The following is a 17,970-nucleotide window of genomic DNA, read 5'->3' on the forward strand; positions in this document are numbered from 1 at the left end:
TATTCCTCTGTCCATCTGGCTGGATTTCCCCAGCCACTCTGGGCAGCTCCCAACAGAACACCAACAATAATAAAAAAGCAACAACATCAAACATTAAAAGCTTCCCTAAGCAGGGCTGCCTTCAGATGTCTTCTAAAAGTCAGATAGTTGTTTATTTCCTTGACATCTGAAGGGAGGGCGTTCCACAGGGAGGAGCAGGCGCCACTACCGAGAGTCAAGGGAACCAATGTATAGGAATAGCTACTCGTATCCTGCTTCCAAATCTGGAGAGTTGCATGGGAGTGTAGAATCATATAATTCTATGACACTTGTTGTTGTTGTTTAGTCGTTTAGTCGTGTCCGACTCTTCGTGACCCCATGGACCAGAGCACGCCAGGCACTTCTGTCTTCCACTGCCTCCCGCAGTTTGGTCAGACTCATGTTTGTAGCTTCGAAGACACTATCCAACCATCTCGTCCTCTGTCGTCCCCTTCTCCTTGTGCCCTCCATCTTTCCCAACATCAGGATCTTTTCCAGGGAGTCTTCTCTTCTCATGAGGTGGCCAAAGTATTGGAGCCTCAGCTTCACGATCTGTCCTTCCAGTGAGCACTCAGGGCTGATTTCCTTAAGAATGGATCGGTTTGTTCTTCTTGCAGTCCATGGGACTCTCAAGAGTCTCCTCCAGCACCATAATTCAAAAGAATCAATTCTTCGGCAATCTGCCTTCTTTATGGTCCAGCTCTCACTTCCATACATCACTACTGGGAAGACCATAGCTTTTACTATATGGACCTTTGTTGGCAAGGTGATGTCTCTACTTTTTAAGATGCTGTCTAGGTTTGTCATTGCTTTCCTCCCAAGAAGCAGGCGTCTCTTAATTTCGTGGCTGCTGTCACCATCTGCAGTGATCATGGAGCCCAAGAAAGTAAAATCTCTCACTGCCTCCATTTCTTCCCCTTCTATTTGCCAGGAGGTGATGGGACCAGTGGCCATGATCTTCGTTTTTTTGATGTTGAGCTTCAGACCATATTTTGCGCTCTCCTCTTTCACCCTCAATGAAAGGTTCTTTAATTCCTCCTCACTTTCTGCCATCAAGGTTGTGTCATCTGCATATCTGAGGTTGTTGATATTTCTTCCGGCAATCTTAATTCCAGCTTCGGATTCATCCAGCCCAGCCTTTCGCATGATGAATTCTGCATATAAGTTAAATAAGCAGGGAGACAATATACAGCCTTGTCGTACTCCTTTCCCAATTTTGAACCAATCAGTTGTTCCATATCCAGTTCTAACTGTAGCTTCTTGTCCCACATAGAGATTTCTCAGGAGACAGATGAGGTGATCAGGCACTCCCATTTCTTTAAGAGCTTGCCATAGTTTGCTGTGGTCGGCACAGTCAAAGGCTTTTGCATAGTCAATGAAGCAGAAGTAGATGTCTTTCTGGAACTCTCTAGCTTTCTCCATAATCCAGCGCATGTTTGCAATTTGGTCTCTGGTTCCTCTGCCTCTTCTAAATCCAGCTTGCACTTCTGGGAGTTCTTGGTCCACATACTGCTTGAGCCTTCCTTGTAGAATTTTAAGCATAACCTTGCTAGCGTGTGAAATGAGTGAAATTGTGTGGTAGTTGGAGCATTCTTTGGCACTGCCCTTCTTTGGGATTGGGATGTAGACTGATGTTCTCCAATCCTCTGGCCACTGCTGAGTTTTCCAAACTTGCTGGCATATTGAGTGTAGCACCTTAACAGCATCATCTTTTAAAATTTTAAATAGTTCAGCTGGAATACCATCACTTCCACTGGCCTTGTTATTTGCAGTGCTTTCTAAGGCCCATTTGACTTCACTCTCCAGGATGTCTGGCTCAAGGTCAGCAACCCCACTACCTGGGGTGTACGAGACATCCATATCTTTCTGGTATAATTCCTCTGTGTATTCTTGCCACCTCTTATTGATGTCTTCTGCTTCTGTTAGGTCCTTACCACTTTTGTCCTTTATTATGGTAATCTTTGAACGAAATGTTCCTTTCATATCTCCAATTTTCTTGAACAGATCTCTGGTTCTTCCCATTCTGTTGTTTTCCTCTATTTCTTTGCATTGCTCATTTAAGAAGGCCTTCTTATCTCTCCTTGCTATTTTTTGGAAATCTGCATTCAATTTCCTGTATCTTTCTCTATCTCCCTCGCATTTTGCTTGCCTTCTCTCCCCCGCTATTTGTAAGGCCTCGTTGGACAGCCACTTTGCTTTCTTGCATTTCCTTTTCATTGGGATGGTTTTCATTGCTGCCTTCTGTATAATGTTGCGAGCCTCCATCCATAGTTCTTCGGGCACTCTGTCCAGCAGATCTAAATTCTTAAACCTGTTCCTCACTTCCCCTGTGTATTCATAAGGGATTTGGCTTAGATTGTATCTTACCGGCCCAGTGGTTTTTCCTACTTTCTTCAGTTTAAGCTTGAATTTTGCTATAAGATGCTGATGATCTGAGCCACAGTCAGCTCCAGGTCTTGTTTTTGCTGACTGTATCGAGCTTCTCCATCTTTGGCTGCAGAGAATGATTTCGATGCTGCCCATCTGGTGATGTCCACGTGTAGAGTCGTCTCTTGTGTTGTTGGAAAAGTGTGTTTGTGATGACCAGCTTGTTCTCTTGACAGAACTCTATTAGCCTTTGCCCTGCTTCGTTTTGCTCTCCAAGGCCAAACTTGCCAGTTGTTCCTTTTATCTCTTGGTTCCCTACTTTAGCATTCCAATCTCCTATAATGAGAAGAACATCCTTCTTTGGTGTCACTTCTATAAGGTGTTGTAAGTCTTCATAGAATTGGTCAATTTCAGTTTCTTCCGCACCAGTAGTTGGTGCATAAACTTGGATTACTGTTATGTTAAAAGGTCTGCCTTGGATTCGTATCGAGATCATTCTATCATTTTTGAGATTGCAACCCAGTACTGCTTTCGCAACTCTTTTGTTGACTATGAGGGCCACTCCATTTCTTTTGCGGGTTTCTTGCCCACAGTAGTAGATATGATGGTCATCCGAACTGAATTCGCCCATTCCCGTCCATTTTAGCTCACTGATGCCCAGGATGTCAATTTTTATTCTTGCCATCTCATTTTTGACCACATCCAACTTACCCAGGTTCATGGTTCTTACATTCCAGGTTCCTATGCAATATTTTTCTTTACAGCATTGGACTTTCCTTTCGCTTCCAGGCATATCCGCAACTGAACGTCCTTTCGGCTTTAGCCCAGCCGCTTCATCAGCTCTGGATCTACTTGTACTTGTCCTCCGCTCTTCCCCAGTAGCATGTTGGACGCCTTCCGACCTGAGGGGCTCAATTTCCAGCGTCATAACTTTTATATGCCTGTTGTCTTTGTCCATGGAGTTTTCTTGGCAGGGATACTGGAGTGGCTTGCCGGTTCCTCCTCCAGGTGGATCACGTTTGGTCAAAACTCTCCACTATGACCTGTTCATCTTGGGTGCCCTGCTCGGCATAGTTCATAGCTTCTCTGAGTTCTTCAAGCCCCTTCGCCACGGCAAGGCAGTGATCCATGAAGGGGAATTCTATGACACTAAAGCATAAGAAATTCAGAAGGCACCGGTAACTGGATCAGGCCAAAGGCCCATCAACCATTGGCCAATTACCTGCCTCCAGGAAGTCTGCTAGTAGAACCCAAATGCAGTAGCTATCAACCCACTTGTTAGTCACATAAATTGATACTTTCTTGGACAGCGGAAGTAGAACAAGTTCATCCTGGCTAGTAGCCATCAACAGTCTTATTCTCTATGAATCCTTATCCTTGTCTTAAGTATGTAAATTGACACCAATTTTAACGTGGGCGCTCTAAGCGTCTAAGTTGCAGCTGCAGTCTCTCAAGTTGGAGATGACTTTGTTTAACCCCCTACCTTGTTTCACTTACTATGAAGTCCCCACTGAGAGGGGACTTTGCTCCCTTTCTCTCCCTCATTAGATCTTTTATTAATACATAATTTGGTTTAGAGCCAGAATTACAAATTCTTTAGTGTCTGCCTGACCTCAGACAGCAGTAGCCAGTCTTAATGAATGTTGGTGTTTCATTACTGCAATAAATGTAGATTTTAAGAGAAGTTTTATGCGTCTCCCTGCCGCACTGCAATGTAAGTCGGCTATTAGTATTTTAAACTAATACATTTCAAGTGCTTTTCTTTTCCATGGACACCACGGACTGACCCAGAGCTCTCACAGGCAGACGATAAATCTTACAAGTATCTCCCAAATATACGTTCGGTTTACTTGGACCTCCATATTTAGCTAAAAGCCATGAGCAAGTTCATCCAGCTCTTCACCATTTTAACTGTTTATCCTGGAGGGCCAAACTACACATTGTCATAAATATATGGCTGACACTGACCCACATTTGCTGTGTCTCCTGAGAAATGCTTATAGACTACCTTGTTGCAATCAGCTTTCTCTCCTCACCCCCAGTTCCACTTCAGAGGCTGCCTCTTGTGGGGACTCAGCTGGGAGAGAAAACTGTTGAACACAATGGCATCAAATCGTGCATTTTCTTCACTCGAATGTTACCAAGGGGATGGCAGAGGTGCTTATGGTGACATCTGATTTGGCCCAGAATCATACCAAGGGAATGGCCTTTCCCTGCTTGATCTTTTGATGTAGCGTCACATGATGAAGATCGCATCTGATGTGAGTCTTGTGGGACAAACGCACTGCTTGCCCTGACACACCACAGCCTCAAAAGACTGAGGCCGCCCAGCACTTTGAAGACTTATCTGCTGTGAATCCCGTGGGGCCTTTTCTGTGGTGGCTCCCATCTGTGGAATGCTCTCTCCAAGGAGGCTTATCTGACGCCTTCATTATATATCTTTAGATACCAGGCAAAAATGCTCCCTTTTAACCAGGTCGTTGGCGCTGATTGACATCTGATACACTTTCAAATTAGTTGTGGAATTGGGGGGGGTATGGGGTTGTCTTTGTTGTTGTTGTTGCTGTTGTACCCTTTCAAATTTGTTGTGGAATGGGGGGGTTATTGGGTTGTTGTTGTGTATTCTGTGTTTTTTACACTGTAATTTTATGTTGTGAATTGCCTTGAGATTTACAGGTATAGAGTGGTATGCAAAATAAATACAGTGGTAACTCGGGTTAAGAACTTAATTCATTCTGGAGGTCCGTTCTTAACCTGAAACTGTTCCTAACATGAGGTATCACTTTAGCTAATGGGGCCTCCCGCTGCCACTGTTCTCATCCTGAAGCAAAGTTCTTAACTATTTCTGAGTTAGCAGAGTCTGTAACCTGAAGCATCTGTAACCTGAAACGTCTGTAACCCGAGGTACCACTGTAAAGAAATAGGTAGGTAGGTAGGTAGGTAGAGCAGGGCAAGAATAGCAAGGCTTTGAGTTGCATTGCCACCAGGCAGGAAACTGAAAATGCTTAGCACTGTTCCACTTGCACCTTCCTTCCTTCAGGTCCAACTGTTCACACTGGATTCAGTGCAATCTGGCCTTGGAGACTGCTGGCCCTTAAACGCCATGAGCAGGCTAGTCTTGCCTTCTACGTTCTTGGGACAGTGACTAAAGAAGCCAAACCGTATCCTCTTCCAGCCTGGCTTGGTGCTGAACCTGCAGAGATCCTACCAAGGACACTGGGCAGAGAACGTTCCTCTCTATTTTTTCCTCCCTCAGCGACGGTCCAACTTCTTAGTGGGGCCTTAGAAAAAAGATTGATGCAGAGGTTATTAGCAGCCGGAGCCCTCCTGAACCTCTGCATCAAATATTTAACAGCCAGAGAATTAGAAATCAGCTCTCCAGCCTCCAGTGCACAGAGTTGATAGCCTTCCTTCCCAGACACTGCACATCTTGCTCTCCTGGAGATTGATCTTGTGTCCTGGGATCAACGCTCGCGCTTGAGGTTATGATTACGCTAATTGCTCCTTGTCCTACTTTCCTCCCCTCCCCCCTCCCCGCCCTTCAACCTCCTAACCCTCCATATACGTGGAGAACTATCACATATGCAACTGAGTTGGTGGTGTAATCAAAACTCTGGCTGCAGAAACTGCGCGGCTGGACTTCAGGGTGACAGGTTCGCGAACTATAGAGTGTGGTGCGGCAAGGGAGAAATGATACCTTATTTTTTTCTCAGCAGTTAATTCCGGCTCATGCAGAGACTCCATAAACACTTTCTAAGTTCTCTAAAGCTTGGTCCGTTCCTGAGTAAACTGTCGGCCCCTTTCCATGACCCAGAAGCAACCTACCAGGTGCTTTTCTTGTGCCATGTTTATTTTATTTATCAAACGTGTGAGTCTCAAAAGAATTTCAAGGCAATGGACATGCACAGCACAGTAAGTTCAGAATAAAACAGCTCAAGAAGTGCATTCAGCAATGAAAGGCACCATTGTCACATAGCACAACATAGGTGAGATCTGCTAAGTTTGCATGGGAAGAAGAAGAAGAAGAAGAAGAAGAAGAAAAAGAAGAAGAAGAAGAAGAAGAAGAAGAAGAAGAAGAAGAAGAAGAGGAGTAGTAGTTTGGATTTGATATCCCGCTTTATCGCTACCCGAAGGAGTCTCAAAGCGGCTAACATTCTCCTTTCCCTTCCTCCCCCACAACAAACACTCTAGTTGTTAGATTGGTGTGCGTACATTTCCAGAGCTGTAGAAGCAATTGTTAAGTGTTATCTTGGACAATAAATACTTAACTATCTGCCATGTGCATTCTTTTGGCTGAGAAGCACCCCTGACAATTATCTACTGATAAGGAGCCTCTGCTACAAAAAAGAAGAATATTAATTCAGCCAGATGAGGTAAAAGTAGGACTCAAAGCAAACTCTTAAAAAGCTAACAGCTCTGGGTGTGCTCCTCTTTCAGATAACACACTCACAAGATGATCAGTGCTTATTAATGCAGAGGCAATCAACATAATCAGGGCCTTGATTGCACAAGGATGGGAAGGAAGATGGTTTCTTGGTTAAAAGACGAATCCACCAGCTGAAGAACCAACTCCCCCTTTAGCTGATGTAGGGGCTGAGTTTGGGTGGAAAGGACTGTACTATTAAATCTCTTAAAAACAAAATAATACAGTGGAAGAACATTTACCGAAAGTGGGGCACCTGGCTTTGCAGATTCTTGTTGGTGGTTTGCAATATAAAATCTGATATCAGAAAATATAAAAAAGAGAATTGAGGATCAGTGTCCACGAACATTCCTAACACAGCCCAAATCATGAATTAATCACCACCACCACCACTCTTGGTGAATTTAGCCGTGCTGGTTTAAATCTTGATATCAGTGCCTCAACATTCACATAATGGGCTTAGAAATCCCAGAAGGTAGGAAAATCATAATGAACGGAGACTTAAACAAACATAAACATATTCTAGGGTGATCTGCATGCACACACAAAGCATATTAATGCCACACACTGCCCCTTCTTTAGAAATGTCAGGAGTCTGGAGATAGAATTGGGAACTTCTGGATCTATGCTCTGCTGCATGAAGCATTCCTGGGCCTACGATGTCCTCCTGATTCCACAGTGGCTCCCTCTAGTTCTAGCAGCAACAGAAGCTCCTGAGTCTGGCTTAGGTTTTGATCAGGCAGCAGTCTGCCTTGTGTCCCTGCCCACTTGGCTATCTCTGGCTCCCCAGACTGCTTATGGCCCAGAAACACAATGTGAAGGTACAAGATAGCATCTTGAAGCGTTTTAGGGTTGCACTTTGGATTCTCTAGCATGGAAGCACACCATGGTAAAGGAGCAGTTGAGGACAGGTGCTAAGTAGCTGCTGCCTAGCTGCCCACTGGGAAAATGGCTGTGCGAGGAAAGGGAAATGGTCACTACAGCCAACTCATCATGTTTCTTGTACGGACTTATTCTCCGCACACAGCCTGAACTTTCGCACAAGCAGTTGTTCCCCAGATCTTCAGAAAATGAACCTGCACTCAAAAACAGGAATTCTAGAAAGGTAAGCTTTCAGGTAGCCAGCCAGCCAATGTTAAATACCAAGAAATATTCAAGGTTTATTAACCTGAAGCAACCTGTAATCCTCCCTAAATAGGGACAGGAGACAGAGACAACACTCCTAATGAGCGATTATGCTGGGCACAATAAATCTTTGGGTATACACAGGATTATGCATATCAACACGCCATGCGAAGCAACTGTCCCAACCCTGCTCCTGACGGTTTCTCTGGGGAGAAAAGGCAATTCTGTTCTTGCGCTAACCCTCTTTCTCTCTCCCCACTCTGCATTAACTGGCTGCTCAAATTTACTAAAGGGTAATTTTAAAACTAGCATCCCAGGCCCCAAAAGAAGAGATGCAAGAGGTTTGTGAGATAAAGAGTCAAAATCTGATTCTCCTTTAAAGATGATGAGTTGTGTCTCTGTATGCCATGTGGGGTGTGTGTGTGTGTGTGTGTGTGTGTGTGTGTCTGGTGTTGAGCCTCCATATGGCAATTCCTATCTCCGCATGCTTTTCTAATACCTTTCCACCATGCTCTCAGTTTTAATTCTGGAAAAGCCTGCCTCAGTGACTAGAAATCTGGGGAACACTGTGCTCAGCTCACACTCTTTGTGTTTGCACAGTAAGGTGCCACACCAAAATACAGTCTAGATGAAGGCCATAGGATAGTCCAGGAGGGAAGAGATCCCCACAGTATACAGATGCAGTTCACAAGGACAATATTCTGAATGCTGTATTAGCACAGAATTCCAAAGTCTGCAGATAACATAATAATAATAATAATAATAATAATAATAATAATAATAATAGTAAATTTTTATTTATACCCCGCCCTCCCCAGCCAAGTTCATTTAAGTTGAATGATTACAAGTTAAAAACAAAATTAAAATACAACATTAAAATATTGAAACATTAAAATATTAAAATGCAGCCTCATCGCAGGAGGAGAAGGAAAGGAAAAAAGAAAGAGGGGGAGGGAATCAAATTGGCTCCAAGCCAAAGGCCAGGTGGAACAACTCTGTCTTACAGGCCCTGCGGAAAGAAATCAGATCCTGCAGGGCCCTGGTCTCATGAGACAGAGCGTTCCACCAGGCCGGAGCCAGAGTTGAAAAGGCCCTGGCTCTGGTTGAAGCCAATCTAACTTCCTTAGGGCCTGGGACCACTAAGGTGTTGCTATTTACGAACCTTGAGGCTCTCCGTGGGGTATACAGGCAGAGGCGATCCCCTAGGTACGAGGGTCCTAGGCCGTGAAGGGCTTTAAAAGTCAAAAGCAGCACCTTATATCTGACCCTGTACTCCACGGGGAGCCAGTGCAGCTTGAAAAGCACTGGGTGAATATGCTCCCATGGCAGAGACCCGGTGAGGAGCCTCGCTGCAGCATTCTGCACCCTCTGGAGTTTCTGGGTCAGCTTCAAGGGCAGCCCCACGTAGAGCGAATTACGGTAGTCAAGCCTGGAGATGACCGTCACATGGATCACTGTGGCCAGGTCAGGGCGGGAAAGGTAAGGGACCAACTGCTTGATGCGGTGAAGGTGGGAAAATGTCGCCTTGGCTGTTGTTGTAACCTGTGCCTCCGTGGAAAGGGAGGCGTCAAGGATTACACCCAAACTCTTAACGGAAGGCAATGGCACTAATTGGGCCCCCGCAAGAGAAGGGAGTTGGTCCCTCATCCCCATGCCATCCCGACCCAGCCATAGGACCTCTGTCTTCGAAGGATTTAGTTTCAATCGGCTCCCACGAAACCATCCAGCCACAGCTTCCAAGCATCTGGTCAGTGTGTTCGGGGCCGAGTCGGTGTGGCCATCCATCAGCAGATAGAGCTGAGTGTCATCAACATATTGGTGACAGCCCAGCCCAAAGCTCCAGATAATCTGGGCAAGGGAGTGCATAAAGATGTTAAAAAGCATCGGGGAGAGAATTGCGCCCTGTGGCACTCCACACACCAAGGAGTGGCGCGACGACATTTCCCTCCCTAGTGCCACCCTCTGTCCCCGACCAGAGATAAAAGAGCACAACCAGTTACGGGCTATGCCCTGTATCCCCACGTCTGCGAGGCGGTGGTCCAGAAGATCATGATCGACCATGTCAAAGGCTGCTGACAAATCTAAAAGGATCAGCAGTCCTGACCCGCCTTGATCCAGTTGTCTACGGAGATTATCTGTTAGGGCAACCAGAGCCGTCTCCGTCCCAAAACCAGGACGGAAACCGGACTGAAATGGATCTAAAGCCGATGTTTCCTCCAGAAACCTACCAAGCTGTTCAGCAACCGCTCTCTCAATTACCTTACCCAGATATGGAAGATTTGAAACTGGGCGGATAACATGACACACTCATGAAACAAAGAGGGAAATGCTTAAAAGCTGCTTGCATTTAGCCTAGATTTATTGAGCATCCGCTCTGATTTGCATGCACAAAGTTTACGTGGAGGTTAGATTGTTGCACATTCGATTTCTACTCATTCCGTACTCAACCTAATTTGCTTGTGGAATGTTCACATCTTATTCTCCCCTCTGCCTTCAGCCTCCTGGTCTCTTATCTCCATGTCCCTTAGCTTCACTACTCCTTGGGACCTCTGCTAAGTCTCTAGCCTGAATCTGTGAGAAGTTTTATTCCCAGCAAAAATGACAGCTTACCCTTTCCTCACAGTTGTTGGCCTGCAAACTGCTTTGCTTCCTGAACAACTGAACATTCTAAGACAACATTCCTGCTCAGCCAGTCAGTAGCAAAGGCTTCTCCGCCATAAACTCAATACAATTCAGCTCTTTGACATAGTTTTTGTTTTCAAATATCACCACCAGACCCAAGTTCTCAGGAAGTGGTGAATGCAAAATTGAAATCAATGAATGAAAAAGAATTTGCTTGAGCACTCTGTTGAGTTTAGCTACATGCTGCAACCTTAGCATCCAAACAGTTATTGCTAAGAGTAAAGTTTGCATTCTTTGCGGGCGGGGGAAGAGAAGGAAGAGGAAGAGGAAAAACAAACCAGGAGAAGACAAAAATGACTGTGTCATATCTGACTGGTTTGGAAAATACAAAAATCCAATTCTGAAGAAGCACAGATAAGGGGAGAGCTGTGGAAGTGCCATCAGCTTAGCAAACACTAAATAATGAACGAGGGAGAGACTGTGGGGTGTGATAAAACACTCCATTAGCTGGGCTGGTTTTAAATGAGTGATAATTGTGGCAGAGACACAGAAAAAAAGGTTATTGAATTTTTATCTGTAGGAAGGGGAGGCCTTTGACAGATTAACTATAAAGTCACTCAGCCCAGTTTGTATATTGTACAAATACTGTAAAAAAAAGAAGAATAAATAAATAATAAATGAATTTTTATTTATACCCCGCCCTTCCCGGTTCAGAAAACCGTGCTCAGGGCAGCTAACAACAAATTTAAAACACTTAATTGTAATACAACATAGAAGCAGCATAAAATACAGTATAAAAGCATGAATAACAATAAAATTCAAAGTTCAAAAATCAATTTTGGGGAAATCCATCCAATAAACATTAGACAGTCACCAAGGCTAGTTGGCTGAATTAGTCCTACTTGGGCCAGCGAGGAGGCCAGGGGAGAATTAGCTGTGGGGTCCCAGACTCCACGGGAGAATTAGCTGTGGGGTCCCAGACTGCAGGAGCTGAGGAGCTCAAGGTGTTGGGAACATAGGAAGCTGCTTTGTGCTCTGTTGTACCATTGGGTCCATTTAGCTCAGTATTGTCCACACTGACTGGCAGCAGCTCTCATTCCCAGCCCTAGCTGGGGATACTGGGGACTGATCCCAGGACCTTCTGCAAGGCAGATGCACTGAGCTACGACCCTTCCCTGTAGTAACAACCAAAAACAACACCTCCCACAGTTTAAAAGGACATCAAATTGTTTAATTAGCCCAGGGGTCAGCAAACTTTTTCAGCAGGGGGCCGGTCCACTGTCTCTCAGACCTTGTGGGGGGCCGGACTATATTTTTTTTGGGGGGGGGGGATGAACAAATTCCTATGCCCCACAAATAACCCAGAGATGCATTTTAAATAAAAGGACACATTCTACTCATGTAAAAACACACTGATTCCCAAACCGTCCGTAGGCCAGATTTAGAAGGCGACTGGGCCGAATCCGGCCCCCGGGCCTTAGTTTGCCAACCCATGAATTAGTCAAAGGCCTGGGAAAAGAGGGATTTATTTGTCTAGAGTTGACTCACTTTGTGCCACTGGAAGGTTGGAGAAAGCTGCCTTCATACGGCTGGAGAGCCATTCCAAACTTTCATGCATATTGGCCAAGGCCTTCAGGTCGCTGACATCAGAGAGAATCTCTTGTGTGGGAATCAGTTTATCACCCAGGTTCCCAATGAGCACTTCGGATTCTTTGCCAAAGGCGGTTCTAGAACAAGAAAAACACAAGGCACATATAAAATTAATACAGAACTCAACAATAGTGCAAAGAAAAGGATTTTCTCAGTCAGATTTGTCTAAAGGGCTGTTCCTGGTGTGGGATTTTACATGTCCATCTGAGCCCATGCTGCTCCCACATCAGCCTGTCAGGTGCTTTTGATTCCTAAAACTGGAATAACCTGAATGTATTATTTATCAGTGCAACCAGCGACGTTACAATGGAGTTTTGAGGCTAGATCTGTACCGAGTAAGAAAAGATCAGACACCAGGATAATCTGAATTCTAGCCTCACTGAAATCCATGCTAGTCGTGATTCACTTGCCTCACTGATTTCAACAGGACTAAAGCACAACTAAATCTGGATCCGACTCATTTTTACTGAAGTTTAATGTATTTTAAATGATTTGATCCCACTATTCAGCTAGACGCGGGTGGCGCTGTGGGTAAAACCTCAGTGCCTAGGACTTGCCGATCGTAAGGTCGGCGGTTCGAATCCCCGCGGCGGGGTGAGCTCCCGTCTTTCGGTCCCAGCTCCTGCCAACCTAGCAGTTCGAAAGCACATCAAAGTGCAAGTAGATAAATAGGTACCGCTTTATAGCGGGAAGGTAAACGGCGTTTCTGTGTGCTGCACTGGTGCTGGCTCGCCACCTGCAGCTTCGTCATGCTGGCCACGTGACCCGGAAGTGTCTTCGGACGGCACCGGCTCCTGGCCTCTTAAGCGAGATGAGCGCACAACCCTAGAGTCGGACATGACTGGCCCGTGCGGGCAGGGGTACCTTTACCTTTACCTTTTATTCAGCTAGAAGCAGCTCATGTCCAGACATTGAAAACAAGAATCAAACAACAGGAGGTCAAAACAAGATTGGAGTGATCATTTTGTAGTATTATGGCAGTGGACAAAGCTGTAGTGTAACTTTTGAATAAATGTGTTGTTTTGAAGAAGAAGAAGAAGAAGAAGAAGAAGAAGAAGAAGAAGAAGAAGAAGAGACACAACTTCATTACAAAATTTATACCTGCAGCAAGTTAACGTGTATGTACTGTCAAGATGGAAATAGCCCTTTTTTTGCATTATATTTCTTTTTGCATGTTATATCATTTTGAGTTGTATTCCCCCCTAAGTTAAAAAATAGAATAGAATAAGTGGCACAACAAATCAACAATCCATGCTTTCTTCTAAATCATGTGAAGGAGTGTGACCCATTTCAAAGCTCGACCAGGCTGGCTCCAGACTACAAGGAAGGGTGAAGAATTCCTTAACATAATTTTCCTAATGGATTCCGGTAAGTTGTAATAACAAGCCTCTCATTCATCACGAGGGATTTCTAAAACAACTTAGTAGCTCATGAACAGGCTTTTTCGGATGTCCCAGAGGGAGGGGCTGGGCGGCTGGACAGAGAAGGCTAGTAAAATTGATCACGGGGTCAGGCGGTCAAACACTGAGTCATCCACTAAAGAAACACACATTATTAAGTAACTTACAATGCCCAAAGGGAACCCTCCACAGTTCAGATCTATTTCCTGGCAACAGGCAACCCTGAAGAAATTCATCCTGCACACTCAAAGGAATTTGAGGGCTACGCTTGTCTGCCCTGAAAGATAAGACAACCCATTCATGGCAAGGCTACCTGTTGTTGCCACTACCATTTAGGATCATTTTAGGAATAATTTACCTTATGAAGTCCTCCTCTTCCTCCCTCTTTGGTCGCAATTGCTTGGGCTGGGCCATGTTGATCCAGTTTGGAAGAGACTTCAGGAGTCTGGTGATATCATCATCTTTTGCCCAAGACGCACTGATGACCAGCTTTTCATCAGATTGAACAATGCTCCTACATCAAATGAGAAATGGTGATGTAAGGAAGAGGTGAGGTGTATTTCCTGATTATTTGATATTCCAGCTCACATTATGAAATAAATAAATAAACCATCACTCAAATGTGAAGGGTGCCCAGGCTGTGGAATAAAGTGTGCCCCTATACCATACCGTAGAGACAATTATAATCAACTCTATTATTATTATTATTATTATTATTATTATTATTATTATTATTATTATTAAAGATTTTCTTGGTTTACAAAAGTTTGAGCAATCTCTCTTTCTTTCCAAGTTACATTTTTACAGATCAGTTTCATTTGTTGAGACATTAGTGTTTCAATAGGGAGAAAAGGGGGGGGAGGTGGAGGGGGAAAGGTGAGTGGGGCGGGGGCAGGTAGCGATGTTTCTATTTTACTTAATATATGTTATAATCAACTCTGATCTCTGCATAACTGAAAATCAGCAGTGTTGATGAAGAATTCTTTGCACCTCAAAAGGTTGTAAAGGGTTTTAATCAACAGGTTGGTTCAGTGGGAGATACTTCTTAGTTTCTAAATTCAATCTGCCAAAAGCAAAATGACGCAGTCTGAGTTTTCAAATGCTGCAGGATCCCAGAGCCTAAATCTCCATTTCAGACTTCACTACTCTCTGGAACAATGTGCTTTCCCATTTCCTAAACTATCAACCCCTGAGCTGCATCAAAAATCAACGCAAAATTGAAAAGCAGATAAAAGTAAAAGCTGTCTTGAACAACAAATAGCCCTCCAGCTCAGACTGTAGAAAATCCAATGGTTCTGCCTAGTATTCTGTTAAAAATATCAGAAAAACATAGTTATTTTTGAAGGAAGAGAGGAATTTGGTCATTTCCCCCATTTCCTCCTCATCGAGGGCCTATTTGCTAGACTACGTTAACCAGTATGCTTTGACCACTCAAGTCTGAAATGACAACAGCAATGAGGCTGCTACAACTCTGGGGCGTTTATTTCACAGTCTAACAAATACAACTGCTTTCTTCTCAATCCTGCATCTCAGAATTATAGTCTCAGGTTCATTTTATCCTATGTGCCTCCTAGACATAAGCCCTTGCAATACTCTCTCTGTGTTTTCAAACTTTTATCTAATAATTCAAGAAGGGAGTAATGAAAAGGAGAGCCCTGGAAAGTCACCATGCCATGTAGGATGGAATACAATAAAATAGTTATTTGTCACAGCAGTGGGGATGCCATATTTAATTCAGAACTCCACCCCAGTTTTGTCATTCCTTGCCTGTGCCACCTGGAGCAAGCTGCTCCATTTATGTGATCAGCTGTGGCAAACCTTGGTCTGGATTGTGTGGATTGATGGGGTGGGCAAATGATCGTCCCACTGCATGATGGAAGGTCGTGCTTTTGGTCTCCTCAAGGATTCCAGTTTGGGACTTCCGGGTTAGCGCGAACGGCTAATGGCGGATTCCCTCCGAGCTCCGGAGGGAATCGGCTCTGCTGAAGACGGGTCTTGCCGTGCCGGCGACACGGGGACCCTCAGAAACCGCAGGCGCGGAAGCCTGCGGACTTGGTGACTCGGTGGGCACCTTAAGCGCCCTCCCCGACCCACGAAGAGCCTTTTTAAAGGCTACGGAGAGGGTACGGAGAGTGGCGTGGTGCTGAGAGTAGACCGCTACTTCAGTGGAGCGAAGCCGCAAGCCATGGCCGGAGAGCGCTGACTTTCTTCCCAAAATTTGGACTGGATAACAAAGGACCCGTGAGTAGTGGAATTTGGACTTAAAAAAATTTCTATCCTTTGAATTCGGCACGATCGGGGGATGTGTTAAAGGGAAGTCCGCACCCCCCCTACTTATAGACGATTTAAAGCAAGGAACGGAGAATTAAGGCGGAATGAATATTGTTTTGATGATTTAAAAAGTTTTTCACAAATTTGATAGAAGAAGATTTTGTGCTGGAGAGAAAGGGAGGAACTTTGGAACTTTGTGTGTAATCCCCCCCAAAAACCCGGGAGTGTCCTGTTTGGGTGCCGGAGGAAGAAGTGAAAGGAGTTTGACAGCTGTCAAAGAAGCTGTCAAACGGGCGGACAAAGTAAAGAATTTTGTTATTTAACAACTCTCTGAATTAAAGGTGATACATTTGAACTGAGGCGATTGGAAACAAAGTACTGATAATAACAAAGTAACAGATTATTGGAAAAGGACTACTAAATAATTGAAAGCCCCCTAGGGGGAATTAGTGACATTACAATGGCTGCAGAGGGAAAATTACTGGCGGAGATAGAAAAAATGTTCTTTCTCGTGGGAATCCTGCCAAGAGCAGAGTATGGCTCTCAGTAAAGTATTTATGACCTTGAATTCTGAAACAAACAACTCTGCTGAATGCACAAAGGAGACTTATGACAAAAACTCTGCAGCTGAGCAGGAAGAGATGCCTTTGGAATTGACAGAGAAGATAGAAGGAGTGCAGACACTACAAGTGGAAAATATCAACCAGGAATCTACATTGTTAGAGTATGAGCAAGAAGACCTTTGGATTACAAACCTGCGAAAGATGAGAAAGAAGAAGAGGGAAGTCCCTGGAGTACTTGGAATATTAAAACTAAAAAGAATAAAGCAACATGATTGGGACTTTCCTCTTGAGTATGGAAAAGTAGATGATTCTTCGCAGCAAACACTTTTTAACATTCTGGATGAAAGAAAATATGATGTGACTCTGACTGAACTCCTTCGGGGTCTTAGGACCAACAAAGAGGACTACCAATATAGTTGGCAGAGAGGGACTAACAGAGAATCAGACGCCTCGGACGTGAGGAATCCGGGCTAAGAACTATTTTTTGTTTGTTTTTTGGACATTTGTTTGGGAAGGGACAGAAACCGGGGCAGGGGGGGGAGAGAGAATAGAACTATAAAATGTTATGATTTGTTTTATTTGGTCAATGTGACCTATAATTAATATAATAAAGGGAAAATTTGTGGAAGGGAAGTTAGATCGACCTTAAAAAAGAAAGAAATTAATGATTATAAGAGAATTGGATAAGTTGAATATAGATAAACAAAAAGAATTAAATTTTTAAAAGCAATATGAATATGTTTAAGAGGTTAGGTAAGAACTTGCTGAATTAATTATTGGAACTGGGATGTAAGAGGAGGGGGTGGGGGGAAGTCAATGAAAGTGGGTAAAGAAAATTAGGGTATGTAATTGTATTTGTGTGTTTTTTGTCTTTGTGTGTGTGTTTGTTGTAATAAAATGTAAAAACCCAATAAAAATTATTAAAAAAAAAAAAAAAAGGATTCCAGTTTGGGTGACGTAATGTAAAGGTAAAAGTAAAGGTAAAGGGACCCCTGACCATTAGGTCCAGTCATGGCCGACTCTGGGGTTGCACACTCATCTTGCTCTATAGGCCGAGGGAGCCGGCGTTTACCTGCAGACAGCTTCCAGGTCATGTGGCCAGCATGACTAAGCCGCTTCTGGCGAACCAGAGCAGTGCACGGAAACGCTGTTTACCTTCCCGCCAGAGCAGTACCTATTTATCTACTTGCACTTTGACGTGCTTTCGAACTGCTAGGTTGGCAGGAGCTGGGACCGAGCAACGGGAGCTCACCCTGTAGCAGGGATTCGAACCGCCGACCTTCTGATTGGCAAGTCCTAGGCTCTGTGGTTTAACCCACAGGACCACCCACCCCCCTAAAACTCTAACCACTACACCACACTGGCTTGACGTAATGCACAGCAGTACAAATGTGTCTCTGAAGGTGAGATGTACCCCTCAGCATTCCTATGATAAAGAAGTAGTCAACATGGTACCCTCCTATTCCATGCTTCCTGCTTTGTTGTTGTTTAGTCATTTAGTCGTGTCCGACTCTTCGTGACCCCATGGACC

At 44.3% G+C, this 17,970-nt stretch overlaps 1 protein-coding gene across 1 annotated transcript in view; it reads right to left on the reverse strand.

Annotated features, from left to right (window-relative positions):
• EXOC4 (exocyst complex component 4) overlaps positions 1-17,970 on the reverse strand; it is a 361,468-nt gene that overhangs the window by 41,699 nt on the left and 301,799 nt on the right. Inside the window, exons 13-14 of the mRNA XM_081879704.1 lie at positions 13,964-14,119; positions 12,104-12,282 (exon numbers count right to left, since the gene is read on the reverse strand). Of these exons, the coding sequence (XP_081735830.1) occupies positions 12,104-12,282; positions 13,964-14,119 (335 nt within the window). The remainder of the gene's footprint in view (positions 1-12,103; positions 12,283-13,963; positions 14,120-17,970) is intronic.

This window comes from Podarcis erhardii (assembly GCF_964252035.2).
Source record: "Podarcis erhardii genome assembly, chromosome: 10".
Lineage (NCBI taxonomy): Eukaryota > Metazoa > Chordata > Lepidosauria > Squamata > Lacertidae > Podarcis > Podarcis erhardii.